Here is a 17,915-nt window from a genome sequence, read left to right as displayed (position 1 = left end):
GGTCTTAAATAGAACTCATAACACATAAAGAAACTTCATTTTTTTAAATTTGTTTCACAGAGACCATTAAATGACCGTAGAATTCTGATAACTGAGTAATAATTGGATCTGATGCCTTTACACGCACTTTATTCATCCATAACTTTTGTTTAAACTCGGAGTAATATTGGGGACGCAGCCTCATTTACAATAGAGCTGAGACAAAACAAAACATTGGAAACATACAATGGACATATCAGAAATACCAAAAAGTAAAAGTAACAAAGACGAATTAAAACCAGAGAAGTCTACCTAAAAACAGGAGCAGCTGGAGGTAAAATAAAATGGAATTATGGATTTAAAACACAAAGGCCCAATCCCAATTTACCCCTTACCCCTACCACTTGGCCCTTGCACTTGGTACTACCCCTCGAAACAGAGCTGCAAGGGTTAGAGGTTGAAACATTCCCCTATGAAATGGGACAACCCTTCACGACCTGTTACGTCATCAGCAGTCATCGATGCCGCTATAAACAGATATGACAACTTTGTTTCCGAAAGCATTCATCATGCCGTCAGCAGCTGTAACCGTCTGTGTTCCATGGGCTTTGGTCATATTTTTACGGCTATCAACTATAAACCACAGAAATGCGATCTATAACACATTGAAACGGCGTTAAACGGTCAATCAAATGATTAAGTTGTTTACGAAGAAAATACATACATTTGTGTGTTTCTTTCATCACACTGCTGCACTTTTTTGCTGTGTTTACCTCAGTGGTTTCCAACCTTTTTTATCTCATGATCCCACTTTAACATCACAAATTTCTGGTGACGCCAGACATTCAAAACGGAGACTTTTTTTTTTTTTTCTAAAACTAATTAGTTTTTGATCCTGTAATAGTTTGCTATACTATGTTGCAAATAAAGGTTAATTTTAGACGACATTTAGTCTATATAATGTATATTATTGTGGACGGAGGCAGAAAAGCCAGGTGTAGATTACTGCACGAAGTGAGAATTTTATTTTCCTTTTGTCAGGATATGTACAGCACGTGGAACAAGTGAAAATTATCTTAGTAAAATTTCTTGAAATAAGATTTTCAAGATCTATTGTCTAAAAATAAGTTCTTATATCTCAGTGAAAAGCTACTCTTTAGGTGATTATGTCTTATTTTAAGTGTGATGAGATATTTTGACTAGAAATGACAAAATACACTTGGTAAGATTTTAATTTTTTCCAGTGTTTAACATCACAAATTTCTGTCGACCCCAGACATTCAAAACGGAGACTTTTTTTTTTTTTTGCTAAAACTAATTAGTTTTTGATCATGTAATAGTTTGCTATACTAAGTTGCAAATAAATGTTAATTTTAGACGACATTTAGTCTATATAATGTATATTATTGTGGACGGAGGCAGAAAAGCCAGGTGTAGATTACTGCACAAAGGGAGAATTTTATATTCCTTTTGTCAGGATATGTACACCACGTGGAGCATGTGAAAATTATCTTAGTAAAATTTCTTGAAATAAGATTTTCAAGATCTATTATCTAAAAATAAGTTCTTATATCTCACTGAAAAGTTACTCTTTAGGTGATTATGTCTTATTTTAAGTGTGATGACATATTTTGACTAGAAATGACAAAATACACTTAGTAAGATATAAATTTTTTCCAGTGTTTAACATCACAAATTTCTGTCGATCCCAGACATTCAAAACGGGAGACTTTTTTTTTTTTTTTGTTAAATGAATTTGTTTTTGATCGTGTAATAGTTTGCTATACTATGTTGTGAATAAACATTAATTTTAGACAACATTTAGTCTATATAATGTATATTATTATGGACGGAGGCAGTAAAGTCAGGTGTAGATTACTGCACAAAGTGAGAATTTTATTTTCCTTGGTCAGGATATGTACAGTCAGTCCAGCTTGGATTCACAAGGCTGCAAAGTAATACTGAACAAACAAGAACTCAAACTATGAATTATGAAAGAGCTGCAGCATCTGAAACTGACCACAATGAACATTTGAAAGATAAACAGGACCACAGTGCTTCAGTTTCAGACTCACAGTTTGTCATGTCTTTTATGGATTGGGATTGTCTCTCTTAACTCACCATATATTTTTTATTAGTAAGTTTTGTTTTTTTTTTTAATTAATTACAAGAAATTTCAGGTGACCCCATTTGAATTCCAGCCGACCCCAAGGTTGAAAAACACTGGTGTACCTCCATCTTGCCAACGATGTGAATAGAATTATGGGAAATTTCTCCCACCCCTCCGCCTGGAAAATCTCAGTTTTGAGGGCTATACAGTCCTCCACCTTAGCCCTTCCCCTCCAACTAATTAAGAATCGGGACAACACTACCCCTCCATGTGTACGCGCAAAACAGAGGGGTAGGGGTAAGGGGGAGGGCCAAGGGGTGAATTGGGATTCAGCCAAAATGTTTGAGACATACACTGCACATATCAGAAGTACCAAAAAGTAAAAGTGACAAAGATAAACTAAAAACAAGGACATCTACTTAAAACCAGGAGCAGCTGGAGGTAAAATAAGAAGTGATTAAGGATTTAAATTGTCCTAATGTGTAAAAGTGTGGTAAGTTTCAGATGGTTTTGGAGAGTGTTCCAGGTTTCAGGTGCACAGTAAGAAAAACTGGACTTTCCCAATTCGGTACGAACGGAAGGAACCAGCAGTGTGAGTGTGATATTGACTTGCATTAAAAGATAATATTAATAGAAGATGGTAGAAGACCAGTGAGGGCTTTAAAAACAAATAAAATCCAATGTCTGTCACGCCTGTTGGATAGAGAGGGTCATCCAACTTTAGAATAAAGGTCGCAATGGTGAGTGTTGTAGCTGTCATTTGTAATAAATGTCAGGGCCGAATGATAAACAGTGTCAAGGGAATGTAGGGTTGTAGCTGATGCATGCCTGTATAAAATGTTTCCGTAATAAAACTGACAAAAAAGTCGCCTCATTTTAGAAATACGATAACTGAAAACCCCTGAGTAACATGTTTCAAATCTGCCCCTTCCATATGCAGAAAAACCATCACCAGTGCTGTTTGTCGGGTTTGACTTTAACCTGATGTAACCAAAGAATTGAGTGATATTTTGTGTCAGAGTTCACGTCACCGAACTGTAAGAATGATATACGAAATAAAATCTGCAGCATATGTGCAGGAAGCTGATGTAGGGGTTGGTTTCTGAAAGAGAGCATGAAAGCTCGAAAATAGAATCTGAGAGAATCCCATTTTTGATTGTTTCACTAGGTCTGTTTACACGACCAAAAAAAGGCAGATAACGGGAGTAATTAGGTAATTGAAATCATCGGATGTGAAGCGGTTACATGCACTTTAGTAATGCGATAATTGAAAAACCCTGGTTTAGATGTTTTAGTCCATTATAAGTATTATAAGTTCCTTTTATTCCTGTTTTGTTTTGTTTTATTTTGTTTTTGTTTGTTTTTTTACACGTTTAGTTTAGTTCAGTTCAGTTTAGTTTAGTTTAGTTCAGTTTAGTTCAGTTCTGTTTACTTTAGTTTACTTTAGTTTAGTTCAGTTTAGTTTAGTTCAGTTCTGTTTAGTTTACTTTCGTTTAGTTCAGTTTAGTTTAGTTCAGTTCTGTTTACTTTAGTTTACTTTCGTTTAGTTCAGTTCAGTTTAGTTTAGTTCAGTTCAGTTTAGTTTAGTTTAATTTAGTTTAGTTCAGTTCATTTTATTTTAGTTTAATTTAGTTTAGTTTAGTTCAGTTTAGTTTAATTTAGTTTAGTTCAGTTTAGTTTAATTTAGTTTAGTTCAGTTTAGTTTAGTTCAGTTTAGTTTAGTTTAGTTTAGTTTAATTTAGTTTAGTTCAGTTCAGTTTAGTTTAGTTTAATTTAGTTTAGTTTAGTTCAGTTTAGTTTAATTTAGTTTAGTTCAGTTTAGTTTAGTTCAGTTCAGTTTAGTTTAGTTCATTTTAGTTTAATTTAGTTTAGTTCAGTTCAGTTTAGTTTAGTTTAGTTTAATTTAGTTTAGTTCAGTTTAGTTTAGTTTAGTTTAGTTTGGTTTAGTTCAGTTTAGTTTAGTTTAATTTAGTTTACTTTAGTTTAGTTCAGTTCAGTTTAGTTTAGTTTAGTTCAGTTTAGTTTAGTTTAGTTTAGTTTAGTTCCATTCTGTTCCGTTCAGTTTAGTTTACTTTAGTTTACTTTAGTTTAGTTCAGTTTAGTTTAGTTCAGTTCAGTTCCGTTTAGTTTACTTTAGTTTACTTTAGTTTAGTTCAGTTTAGTTTAGTTTAGTTTAGTTTGGTTTAGTTCAGTTTAGTTTAGTTTAATTTAGTTTACTTTAGTTTAGTTCAGTTCAGTTTAGTTTAGTTTAGTTTAGTTCAGTTTAGTTTAGTTTAGTTTGGTTTAGTTCAGTTTAGTTTAGTTTAGTTTAGTTTGGTTTAGTTCAGTTTAGTTTAGTTCATTTTAGTTTAATTTAGTTTAGTTCAGTTCAGTTTAGTTTAGTTTAGTTTAATTTAGTTTAGTTCAGTTTAGTTTAGTTTAGTTTGGTTTAGTTCAGTTTAGTTTAGTTTAATTTAGTTTACTTTAGTTTAGTTCAGTTTAGTTTAGTTTAGTTCAGTTTAGTTTAGTTTAGTTTAGTTTAGTTTAGTTCCATTCTGTTCCGTTCAGTTTAGTTTACTTTAGTTTACTTTAGTTTAGTTCAGTTTAGTTTAGTTCAGTTCAGTTCCGTTTAGTTTACTTTAGTTTACTTTAGTTTAGTTCAGTTTAGTTTAGTTTAGTTCAGTTCAGTTCCGTTTAGTTTACTTTAGTTTAGTTCAGTTTAGTTTAGTTTAGTTCATTTCAGTTCCGTTTAGTTTACTTTAGTTCAGTTTAGTTTAGTTTAGTTCCGTTCTGTTCCGTTCAGTTTAGTTTACTTTAGTTTAGTTCAGTTTAGTTTAGTTTAGTTCAGTTCAGTTCCGTTTAGTTTACTTTAGTTTAGTTCAGTTAAGTTTAGTTTAGTTTACCGTATGTCCCAAAAAAAGTTACTATCGGACTTTCTGCACTGATAACTTTCAAAATAGAGAATCAATGAAAATGCATTTTCAGGGCATGAAACTAGAACTTATTACCTACATCTAGCAGAAAACCTCATTCGATTTGCTTCAGGAGAAATGTGGATCTTTCGAAAGCATGTCCAAAGTCCCTTACCTCCAAGTTTTGTAAGGAGAAGCATTGTCCATTGTGTTCTCAGACAAAAATATCTGTTTTGAAAAAGTGACTGCTTGTTTCTTTTCATTTTCAACTAATGAAATGAATAATGAATTACATCTAAAAGGAAGCAGATTTCTGAGTTTTGCAAACACTGGTATAAGGTACGACAATGAATGATTAAAGAAAGATATTAAATCATCAAACATCTTTCAACTACAAAACCTCACACGAGTACACACCATTGACATAAGAACTCATTTGTTAGTGGCTCCGTCAGCTGTGAGCAAAATATTTTCATTCCTATGGATGCCAAGAACATCCAAGTGCCAAACTTAGAAGAAACGAACCCATGACATGTTTTACAAAGATCCACATTTCTCCGTGACCACTGAACCAAATTAAATGGGGTTTTCTGCAATATGTAGGTAACAAGTTATAGTTTCATACCCTGAAATAGCATTTAGATTGTTTAATATTTCTGAAAGTTTATCAATGCGAAATGTCCGATTGTAATTTTTTTTGGGGGGGACATACGGTATTTTTGCACAGATAAAAGAAAAAGAAATATAAGATAAAACCAATACAGTGCAGGAAGAGGCAAAAAGTCCAACAGGCTTATCTGAAGCCCCCACCTCAAAGAAAAAAAAGAAAAACATTTATGTAATACAAGTAACATAAATGTTTTTCTTTTTTTTCTTTGTAGTGGAGGCTTCAGATAATGTAATACAAGTAACATAAAACACATGAGCTTAATGACAGAAAAATATGCATGGCTTTAACAATAAACATATAAAAACAGTGATTTAAGGCAGGGAGTTTGTAGTAATTAAATAAATTTGTAAACATGTTTTAAAACTTTTTGTACTTAAACAGTTATTTGTCATACAGGAAAAGTTGTTCCATAACTTGACCCCCCTAAATCTTACAGAAAATTGTCCTCTACTAGTTAGAAGTTTTGACGGATGGAGATTTGTGGATTAGTTGAATAAGAATGAACCTGTGAATTTACCGTAAAATAGTTATGTGCAGATCAAGGTTATTATCTTTAATAAAAACTAACGAAATGACAAAAACTAGAATTAAAAAACATTTTCGTTAACTGAAATAAATAAAAACTATAATTAAAAGAAACTAGAAGCACTCGGAGAGCGCAGACCTCCGCCAAGGCTGGTCAGTGCCCCACCCCCCCGTGGGCCCCCCCACCCCTGATCACCACCAAAATTTAATCATTTCTTCCTTATCCCATTTCCAACAAACCCTGAAAATTTCATCCAAATCTGTCCATAACTTTTTGAGTTATGTTGCACACTAACAGACAAACAAACAAACAAACAAACAAACAAAGACAAACAAACCCTGGCAAAAACATAACCTCCTTGGCGGAGGTAAAAAAGATAACTAACTGAAACTGTATTGTGTGCTTACAAAACTGACTAAAACTTATAAAAGTTACGGATAAAATTCCCTTCGTTTTCGTCTTTGTCGATGTCGGATTGATACAAAATTGATTTATTTTGCTCTAGCAATTTTAGCTAGCAGCACCATACGACAGTTCACGGTTCGTCACTTGTCGTCACTTGTGGTTTAGAGTCCCCACTCTACCTGGAAACATGGAGACTAAAGTTTGGAGAAAGGAGTAGAGTCCTGTACGGGATTTATGTGAATATGACGGAGAAGAAGAGAAAAGATACGACAAAACTAAAATTAATTCTAAAACTAAACTAAAACTAAGCATTTAGAAAAAAATGAAAACTAATAAAAACTAGCAAACCGGCTCTAAAAACAAATTAAAACTAACTGATTTAGAGAAGAAAAAAAAAGTCCAAACTAAATAAAACTAAACTAGAATGAAAAATCCAAAACTACTATAACCTTGGTGCAGATTAACAGGTAAACGTGCATGAAGACATCGGAGTACTGGGGAGGAATCCAGGTGTTGTGTTAATCCGACTATACCATTTACATGATCACTTGAATAATCTGATAGCTCCAAAATTCGGATAATAACACTGGGTTACAAAAAAAATGTTTTTGCAAGTTGTCTATGTTTTTTTCAACTGAATTAGGACGATTTCCAAAAATGACATCTGTTTTTCTCAATCAGGTCAGGGTTTTTTTTTGCTAATTTGATTTTGAAAAATTTGATCTTCTCACAAAATTGATGACATTTTTGTGACTTTATCAGTTGATTTTTGAAATAGTTCTCACCCAAAATAGGTTTTAAGAGAAAAAAAATCATTTTCTAACAGGATGTATTTATTAAGTGTTACAAACTGTAGCAGGCTTATTTTTGCAAGATCTTCTTGTCGAAGCCATTTCATTCACCTGTAATATTAAAAAAAAACATTAATCATAAATTGGCAAAAGTAAAATCTTCAGAACTCGTTTATTGCAAGAAATATGAAAGAATTTTGTGTCATATGATGTGAAAATGCCCATAAATGTAAGCAAAAATGTTAAAAAGCCAATATGTAGCATAGTTCAGAAAGTTGACCTGATTGAGCAAAATTCATGTGATTTTTGGATTCAGCACACCAAAATTATCCTAAATCAGCTCAAAAAACTGAAACAATAAATTTGTTGTTGACCAGTGTAATCAGAGTAGTCAGTATGAATGTAAACTCACCGAAGAATTCAGGACAGGATTCAGATTTGTTCCATTTTGACATAAAAATATCCTTTTCCACTCCAGCTGCACCTATTTTCTGCCCACACATGTGTCCTGTGTTTACGCCCAGTGGGAAGATTGAAAGAGGCAGAGTGTGGCCGTGGTATCGAACTAGCCCGGAGAGCTAACAGTCAGTAATGGATGAAATAAATCACAGATATAGCCTCGGATCGCAGGGTCAGGTCTCGGATTTGGCAGAGTCAGCGTGTAAAGGGGTTGTGATCCGACGTCTGTACAAAGCACTGCAAAAATAACACGAGTCCAGGATGAAGAATATGACACAAAGATGAGAGACAGAGGAATATTTGTAATAAATCCATTCTTTTTTATTTTAATATTTTGTTTTTATATACACAAATTTTACAGTATATAGAACAAACAAATAAACAACAACAAAAAAACAGACTACAATAATTAGAGCATCTAGGTTCAATCTTTAGACAAATAAAATACAGACAGGTTCAGGACAAATTAAGCAAAAAAGTAAAAAGAAAAGTGAGATTATACAGGCTTAAGGATTTCTTTGATTAATATAAACATCCCATTTTTCCCAATTTTTTAAATACTTTATTCTTATAAACACAAATTTTACAGTATATAGAACAAACAAAAAAAAAAAAAAAAAAAAAAACAGACCACAATAATTAGAGCATGTAGGTTCAACCTTTAGACAATAACATACAGACAGGTTCAGGACAAAATAAGTAAAAAAGTTAAAAAAAAAAAAAAAAAAACCACAGAATTATAAAGGTTCAGTGATTTCTTTGATTAATATAAACATCACATTTTTCCCAATTTTTTTAATACTTTATTTTTATAAACACAAATTTTACAGTATATAGAACAAACAAAAAAAAAAACAACAAAAAAAAAACAGACCACAATAATTAGAGCATGTAGGTTCAACCTTTAGACAATAACATACAGACAGGTTCAGGACAAAATAAGTAAAAAAGTTAAAAAAAAAACCAAAAAAAAAAAAAACCACAGAATTATAAAGGTTCAGTGATTTCTTAGATTAATATAAACATCACATTTTTCCCAATTTTTTTAATACTTTATTTTTATAAACACAAATTTTACAGTATATGAAACAAACAAATAAACAAAAACAAAAAATAGACCACAATAACTAGAGCATCTAGGTTCAACCTTTGGACAAATAACATACAGACAGGTTCAGGACAAATTAAGCAAAAAAGTTTTTAAAAAAAAACCCACAAAATTATAAAGGTTCAAGGATTTCTTTGATTAACATTAATATCCAATTTTTCCCAATTTTTAAATACTTTATTTTATAAACACAGATTTTACAGTATATCAAACAAACAAAAAAAAATACAGACCTCAATAATTAGAGCATCTAGGTTCAACCTTTAGACAAATAAAATACAGACAGGTTCTGGACAAATTAAGCAAAAAAGTAAAAAGAAAAGCAAAATTATACAGGCTCAAGGATTTCTTTGATTAATATAAACATCATATTTTTCCCAATTTTTTTAATACTTTATTTTTATAAACACAAATTTTACAGTATATGAAACAAACAAATAAACAAAAACAAAAAATAGACCACAATAATTAGAGCATCTATGTTCAACCTTTAGACAAATAAAATACAGACAGGTTCAGGACAAATTAAGCAAAAAAGTAAAAAGGCAGATTATACAAGTTCAAGGATTTCTTTGATTAATATAAACATCACATTTTTCCCCATTTTTTCTAATACTTTATTCTTATATACACAATTTTTTTACAGTATATAGAACAAACAAATAAACAAAACAAAAAAAAAAACAGACCACAATAATAAAAAAATTATAGAGGTTAAAGGATTTTTTAAAATTAATATAAACATCCCATTTTTCCCAATATTTTTACCTCCACCAAGTGTAACGGAAATTTTCAGGAAATGTTGATACTGGCACAAGGAACAAATGATTCAGTTTTGGTGGTGTTTGGGGTGGGGGGGGCTGATCTGCCTTGGCGAAGGTCTGCGCTGTCTGAGTGCTTTTCTAGTTACCTCTGCCAGGAGGTATTGTGATCACTTTGCTTTGTGTGTTTGCGTGCGTGCATGTTTGTTTGTCTGTTAGCAAGATAACTCAAAAAGTTATGGAGAGATTTTCATGAAATTTTCAGGAAATGTTGATACTGGCACCTGGAATTCATATGGGGTCACCTGAAATTTCTAGTAATTGATAAAGAAAATGTAAATAAATTACTAATAACAAATATTTTTAATGAGTCAAAATATATTTCATTGTAATTAAAACACCACACATTTTTCCTAATAAAAATCAAGTTCATATAAAATGCAGGATATAACATCTGAGAGGGCATATCTTGATTGAGCTGATCATGTGGCCACATGTGTTACCATGCTACCCGCCTGGTCCCGCTAAGACATCTCCAAGAGAAAAATGTCTCCGTTTTGAATGTCTGAGGCAAGGTTCTAATAGTTCTGGATTTTTCATTGTAGTTCAGTTTTATTTAGTTTGGACTTTTTTTTTCTCTAATTCAGTTAGTTTTAATTAGTTTTTACAGCAGGTTTGATAGTTTTTATTAGTTTTCATTTTTTTCTACATGCTTAGTTTTAGTTTAGTTTTAGTTTTGTCGTATCTTTTCCCTTCTTCTCCGTCGTATTCACATAAATCCCGTACAGGACTCTGCTGCTTTCTCCCAACTTTAGTCTGCATGTTTCCAGGTAGAGTGAGGACCAGAACACGACTGGAAACCACAAGTGACGGACCGTCAAGCGTTGTACGGTGCCAACAGATAAAACTATTCAAGGGAAATAAATTGATTTCGTATCAATCCGACATAGACAAAGACGAAAACTGAGGGAATTTTATCCATAATTTTTTATTTGTTTTAGTTAGTTTTGTAAGCACACAATACAGTTTCAGTTAGTTATTGTTTGTTTTTTTTTTTTAAATTATAGTTTTTATTTATTTTAGTTGAAGAAAATGTTTTTACAATTCTAGTTTTCATCATTTTGTTAGTTTTCGTTAACGATAATAACCTTGGTCTGGGGTCACCAGAAATTTGTGATGTTAAAATGGGGTTATGAGCCAAAAGAGGCTGTGAACCACTGCTTTAATATATATGTTGTGGAAAGGTTTTCTGTTTTAGCAGACATAGGTGTAATAAATCCACTCTGGTTCATTTGATTATCTGCGCCAAAAACCAAACCAAGTGGAAAACAGATTTCAGATTCATCAACTGATGCACTGATTTGGGGGAAATGACAGGTTCGAATGCTTCTCAAATGTTGCTTGTCCATATGTGATGCTTCATTTGCACATTTTCCTGTGTTTTTTTTTCTTCTTTGTTGGTGTCGGCGGCGTGCTGCAGGTGATATTGGCGGTCAGATGGGTCTGTTTATCGGAGCCAGCATCCTCACCATCCTGGAGCTGTTTGACTATGCTTATGAGGTCAGTCTGGAGTGGCTGCGTTCACACTTTGCTTTACTGCTGAAAATCTAATTACACCCACACAGCACTTCCCCCACAGGCCTTCGCAGGTTTTGTGAGAGCGCCGAACTTTGATAAGCTTGTTTTTTTGTTGTGTGGTGAAGAGTTTAGACATTGACTACGCTGAGCACAATGTCACAAAACACTGACAAACAAGTAGATTTAACTCTAAGGCACAGGTGTCAAACATGCGGCCCGGGGGCCAAAACCGGTCCGCCAAAAGTTCCAATCTGGCCCCCAGGATGAATTTACAAAGTGCTGAAGATACTGACAGTCAAGGGCATCAAACTGGAAAATAATAGCATAATAACCTTGAAATAATGACTCCAAATTTTCTTCTTGGTTTCATGTGAAAAAAATGATATGACATCATGCCTTTAAATAATGGCAACACCAATTTTTTCTCTTTGATTTGCTGCAAAGAACATTAAATTCTGATATCCTTTAATAATAAAACATCAATAACCTGAACAAATATGAACTACCTGAAATGTCTAAAGAAAAATAAGTGCAATTTTAATAATTTTCTGCCTGTTTTGTGTCTTGGTAAATCTGATCTGTAATGCACATGTATTAACCCTCCGGTATCCTGTCCACCAAGGCCCTTACTAAGCACCAAGTATGCCTTTTTGGCACACTTGTGGAATAATGTAAAAAAAAAAAAAAATGTTCATACAGTTTGTTTTTAATTCTTTTACACTTTTTTCTATTTCATCAACTTGAGCCGTAAATAAAAATACCAAATACTCAAGAATTGTCTCATTTTTTAACCCTTTAAATGCTGTGTTTATATTGTAAACAAACCATTTTTTTAGATGCAAAAAAACACAAAAAATATATTTTTTTTCAATATACTACATAAAAAGTGGATCACGTATTATTTGATTTTTGCATCCTGGCATATGTAAATGATTAACTCCAACACTGGTTAATTTGCATTATTATTTTTGGCGCTAGGTCAAATGTTCAAAAATACTAGCATCTGTCACCAAGTGTGCGTAAAATGCACACCTATAAATCAAACTATTAAATATTATATATTGATTTATTTTTCTGCTCTACTTTGATTTTATTTTTGTAAATCAAGGTCAGCCCTAATCATATATATCAAATAATCATTCATTTTAGATTTTTTTAACCTTTGAAATAATCTCTTTTCATCATGATGTCACTACATTTTTTGATGCAAAAAACACAAAATATGTTTTGTTTGTTTTTTTCAAAAATACTACATAAAAATTGGATCACATATTTGATTTTTGCAGCCTGGCATATGTCAATGATTAACAGCAACATGAACAATGTTAATAAATTAATTTAGACCCTCACCTCTCAAATGAAGCCCAGATATCAGTAAAAGCAGGATTTATGCCTTAATGGACTTCAGATCAAAAACAGTGGTTATAATGGAAGAAATAGTGCGTTTTAGGCACACTTGGGAGACAGATGCTAGTCTTGTAATTCTCTTTTGTTTACAATGTGCAAATTTTAGTTGGTGACCAGAATTTTAAAGATCATGCAAAAATGAACAACTTTTAAATTCTAACCTTATTTAAATTGTCAAAAGTAATATGAAGTTTTTTAACACGCAGTGCAAAGTGTGTCTAAAAAGCACACCCAGATACCAGAGGGTTAATCATAAGTTGAGGCATAATATTGATCAGATTTTTCTTATTATCATTTCTTCTTATTTTTCTTCAGAAATTTCAGTTTAATCAGATTATTCACATCTTTTTTGTTTGGATACTTTGTAAAATGTAAATGTTTTCATAATTTAATGTTATTTTTTGCATATAAAAAATGTGGAGTTGTCATTATTTATAGGCTATTATGCTATTATTTGACTGGTTCCGGTCCACTGGAGATCAAATTGAGCTGAATGTGGCCCCTGAAAGAAAATGAGTTTGACACCCCTGCTCTAAGGTAACTGAGATGAAGCACTGGGCTGTACAGTGGTACTTTTCCATTACTTTTGCTTTACTAGGCGACACTTCTCAAGAGCTTCCCGGGCTGCTTTTCAGCTGTAGAAGGTTCTGACAAGCACATAATAGTCTTCAGATCCCCTGGGGTTCTCAAAACACACAAGAATAGAAGTTTTTCCCTTTGATTTTGATAAGTATAATAACAGAGAAATGGGCACAAGAAACCCTCATGGAGCTGACATAAGCACTTCTGAAGTAAGTTTTAACCACTTCATGCTGAAATAATTGAGAAGGTATATAGTTTATTTCTACATTTGCCCCCTGCTTCTATTTTTCTTTTAAACGTACTCCAGAGTAATTACAGGAAAAAGTTGAAGAAATCTTCTGTAGCACATTGAATCCAGTGTGTCAGCCTTTGATTTCTTGATCTGCAGGTGGTAAAAGACAGACTATTGGATTTGCTGAGCAGAGAGGAGGAGGAGAGTCACGGAGAGGATGTGGTAAGAGCTGTCTTTAACCCTTCACTTGTCAGGCTGATGTCGAGTGTTGGTGGAAGTGGAGCGTGTGGATTAACTGACTGTTCATGCAAATCAAACCACTTCCACTTCGTATCACTCCACACAGGCCCGTACAAAGGGAATCCCAACAGCCCAACACTAGAGCACTTAAAAACCACAACCCCCATGAGCAACGCAGTCAAGTGAAGCGCTTTAGTTCTGGACTATCTTAAGTAGGCTTAGACAGGGTGGGAACCATGGCTGATGTGCCACCATCGCCTCCAGGAGAGGATTTTTAATCACAACATGTCTTAGTGTGTATATCCAGGTTCAAACGTTACAAGCAAAACAAGGTATTTGGAAAAAGAATGCACTTATGATAAACCTCAGCCAGTCAAGACAGTTTAGTTTAGAGGAATAATTATCACGATACTACTGCAATTATATAGTAAATATTTATATATGTACAGTACAAGTACTATAAATACGAGATTTCTCTTTATATTTCATGTTTCATGGATGATTCTTCCCATCTTTTCTGCACTTTTTTTTTGTATTTTGAATAAATGAATGAAATCTTTGTTTCGAGCATGTAGACAGTGAAATCAAAACAAAAATCAACCAACAAAATATAAGTACTGGTACATAAATGACTGACAAGCAAACAAACAACAAAATAAATACATAATAGTAATAGTAAGTAAATAAATAAATAAATAAACTAATAATAACACTACTACTACTACTACTACTACTAATAATAATAATAATAATAATAATAATAATAATAACATAAATAAAACAAATGAAATGAAATTATACATGCTCGAAAAGGAGTAGGAAGAAGTAAAAACTAATATACTCCTACCCCCAATTTCTATTCCTTATGATCATTACATAGTAATTATTATTTTGTATGAATATTAATATAATACTACTACTACTACTACTACTACTAATAATAATAATAATAATAATAATAGTATAATAATATCACACATTCTTTTACCTATATACACTAATATGATAATACCCATTTACAACTTTACCTTAATAAAAACTAAAAAGAACAAAAAAAAAAACCAAAACACATACATATATAATATAAATGCATATAATATTCTATATTGTCCTATATAGTAATAATATATTCATATATCTGTATATAAACTAGATACTATGAGCACATATGTGTCAAAGCCCCACTATGAAAAACAACCAGATTTCCCCCCTCAAGCCCTTTCCTCCCTGTATTTTGTGAAAAAAATCATTTGTTTGTATTTGTTTTTAAACTGTTTGATGTTTGGACATTTTTTCAGCTCCACACTCAGTCTGTTCCATAGTCTTACACCATTATTTGATAAATAATGTTAAAATATTTGGGGCCTGATTTACTAAGGGTTAGAGTTAGGGTTAGGGTCTGTCTTTGTGCAATCATGTGGAAAGAAAAAGTAACAAAATGACAAAAATAAACTCAATATAAGATTTAAAGAAAATTATAACTCTGCTGCTAAATGCAAATTTGCTTGCTCACGCTAAAAAATATGCATGCTATTGATTTGCGTGTCACAGAGGATCAACTAAGATTACCTGTGCAAATGACAACAGCTGCAAAGTCTTGGAGACCGCCCTATTTAAATGGGTTTTGCGTACGCTAGTGGTTGTTGTCATGGAGACAGTACGCTGGAAAAACTGCTCTGGGATACACCAGCACTAATGGAACACTGACTGGAATGATCCAGACACATGGAAATGTAAGGGTGGGAGGAGTTTTGTCTTAGACTGTACTGCATGACTGCTGCTTGTGACTGGCCCCAGATCATCCCCTAGTTCAGTGGTTCTCAACCGGGGGTGCGCGAGCGCATGGGGGGGTGTCGCGAGTGACATCGTCGTGTGTTAGTGTTACTGTTGTACATCACAACATTATAAATCAGTCGGCACTTACTCTTCCCCCACTCACGGATTGAAGTCCATGAGCGTGGGGGGGTTGCATATCATCCAGGACATCATCCCCACCCACCCCCCAGTCGCAAATTCGTTTTCAGGGGGCTGCAGATAGTCAATGGTAAGATGAAGGGAGCTCACTTTCACTTTCTCACAGCTTTATCTACAGAGCTATATAACCCCCCACTCACAGACTGACGTACATGAAGGGGGGAGGGGGGGTGCATATCGCCATCATATTACTTTTAGAATTAAATACCCCTCCCCCCATACCACAAATTTTTTCTGATATAGGCTCATGATGCCTTTAATGTGGGGCGTGGTTCAAAAAAGAACACATATCATTTATTTCAATACATTTGTAATAGGAATGTGGATTTTATTACCAGTTTGTAATGCTTAGTTACTTTTCACCCACCCTGTAGATAAGCTTCAACGTTGTCCGATTGGGTTCAGACTGTCTACTAAAATTATAAAGATCTCCTTTTGTTTTTTGTCAGACAGATGGAAAAATCTTTATAAGCTTCAACGTGTTTTTGCATGCACAGTCAAGTTTACGCACGTATTTACACGTGCAAACCTTTAGTAAATCAGTAATATGTTCAGTAATATGGTCTGAGACTGAATTTATGTGTAGATGCCATGCCAACGAATCCATCATGTCTCTATGGAGAGAAATTTGTTTCTTTATTCATCCATCAAAAAGAAAAGATTCGCAACCAAAAAAGAAATTTGAGAACAAAAGACAGTAAGTGGCAATCAAAAAAAAAAAAAAAGATCATTCTGCTCATAAATTAGTCCTCATTGCTTGTGAGTTAAAAACTTTTGCTTGAGACTTCAAAAGTTTTGCTTGAAAATCACTCCTCTTTGTTTGCAACTTCAAAAGTTTTGCTTGCGAATTTACCTGCATTTAATGGGCGTGGCCAACGCTGATGGATGATAGAAGAGTTTCTATTGGTGGGTTTGACCTGGCTGGGGGTCCAGGTGTCCTGTCGAACCACCCTACACCTGCTGTGTCTCAGCTCCTCTCTATAACTCACTCACTCATTCTGTACTCTGCTCAGGCTGTGAATGCACAGGCTGTAGCCGACGATATTTAGTGTAATCTATTACTTATGGGACACATTTAAATTTCAAAGAGCAGCAGACTATCAGCTGACCTCCCAGTGACATAACACAACAGAGAAGTGGGTTTAAGGCGGAAGCTGGAGCCGGTGCTGGAGTCAGGACAAACCCACCAATAGAGACTCTTCTGTCATCCATCGGCATAAGCCCCGCCCATTAAATGCAGTTAAATTCGCAAGCAAAACTTTTGAAGTCTCAAGCTACAGTTTTTAACTCACAAGCAAAAAGGACTGATTTATAAGCAAAATGATCTTTTTTGTTGATTGCCACTTACCGTCTTTTGCTCTCAAATCTCTTTTTTGATTGCAAATCTATTCTTTTCAATTGATGAATGAAGAAACAAATTTCTCTGCCTACGTCTCCACCTTCCACCTTCACCTTCACACGACATGTGAGTGAACCTCTTTGTTCCACTTCCAACACTCAGACATGTTCAATTGTGTTTGTTTTTTTTCCCAGAGTTCCTGTGACCCGGTGGCGAACCACTCGGAGTCGATCAGCCACACTGTGACCGTCCCACTGCAGACCACGCTGGGCACCCTGGAGGAGATCGCCTGCTGAGGCAACCCCCCCACCGTCCCCACCCCCACAGAGCCACACACACATTCAGAAGCTGCTGCCAGCGGGTGGCGCTACACCCTCTGTTAGAACCAGAACAGGGGAGGGGGGGAGGAGTAGGAGGAGGAGGAGGAGGAGGAGCAGACAAGGACAGGAGCAGGGGTTGGTGTAAGGACAGCGCTGCGCTCTGTCACACCGCTCTGTCTGAGCCACTAATGGGGATTAAAGAGCTGTCGGCTGGACTTATCAGCCCTCTCCGTCACCCCACTGTGGACTGTAGTGGGAGGGCAGACCTGTGCCTCCACACATGCACACACAAAGTCAAAGACTGGATGGACGACCTCCCCAGGAGAGGGTTCATCCCTGTGCAGCGTATTTATGTAACAAACACATTCATATGTCGCTCACTGCCAAATGAACTGTAAAAACCATGGAACTGTTGAAACTGCATGCGTCGATCTCTCTTTTCTCTCTTTGCTGATGCATACGCTGGACTGCACTGTTGCTTTTACTGTACATGTGTGCCATTTGTCTCTATCTGCAGGACAAGGTGGGAACTCCAACGTCGAA

At 34.4% G+C, this 17,915-nt stretch overlaps 1 protein-coding gene across 3 annotated transcripts in view; it reads left to right on the top strand.

Moving 5' to 3' along the window:
• The window catches only part of asic2 (acid-sensing (proton-gated) ion channel 2), an 862,844-nt gene extending 845,390 nt beyond the window's left edge, over window positions 1-17,454 (top strand). For 2 of the 3 annotated variants that reach the window (XM_030141224.1, XM_030141222.1), the window contains 3 exons: window positions 11,181-11,260; window positions 13,656-13,721; window positions 17,247-17,454. In XM_030141224.1, coding sequence (XP_029997084.1) covers window positions 11,181-11,260; window positions 13,656-13,721; window positions 17,247-17,348 — 248 coding nt within the window. In that variant the 3' untranslated portion in view covers window positions 17,349-17,454. Of the gene's footprint in view, window positions 1-11,180; window positions 11,265-13,655; window positions 13,722-17,246 lie in introns of all 3 variants that reach the window. The other variant, XM_030141223.1, reaches the window with a different exon arrangement.
• The last annotated feature ends 461 nt before the right edge of the window (window positions 17,455-17,915 follow it).

Source organism: Sphaeramia orbicularis, chromosome 8, assembly GCF_902148855.1.
Source record: "Sphaeramia orbicularis chromosome 8, fSphaOr1.1, whole genome shotgun sequence".
NCBI classification, from domain to species: domain Eukaryota; kingdom Metazoa; phylum Chordata; class Actinopteri; order Kurtiformes; family Apogonidae; genus Sphaeramia; species Sphaeramia orbicularis.
This window is presented reverse-complemented; position numbering and strand designations above follow the sequence as displayed.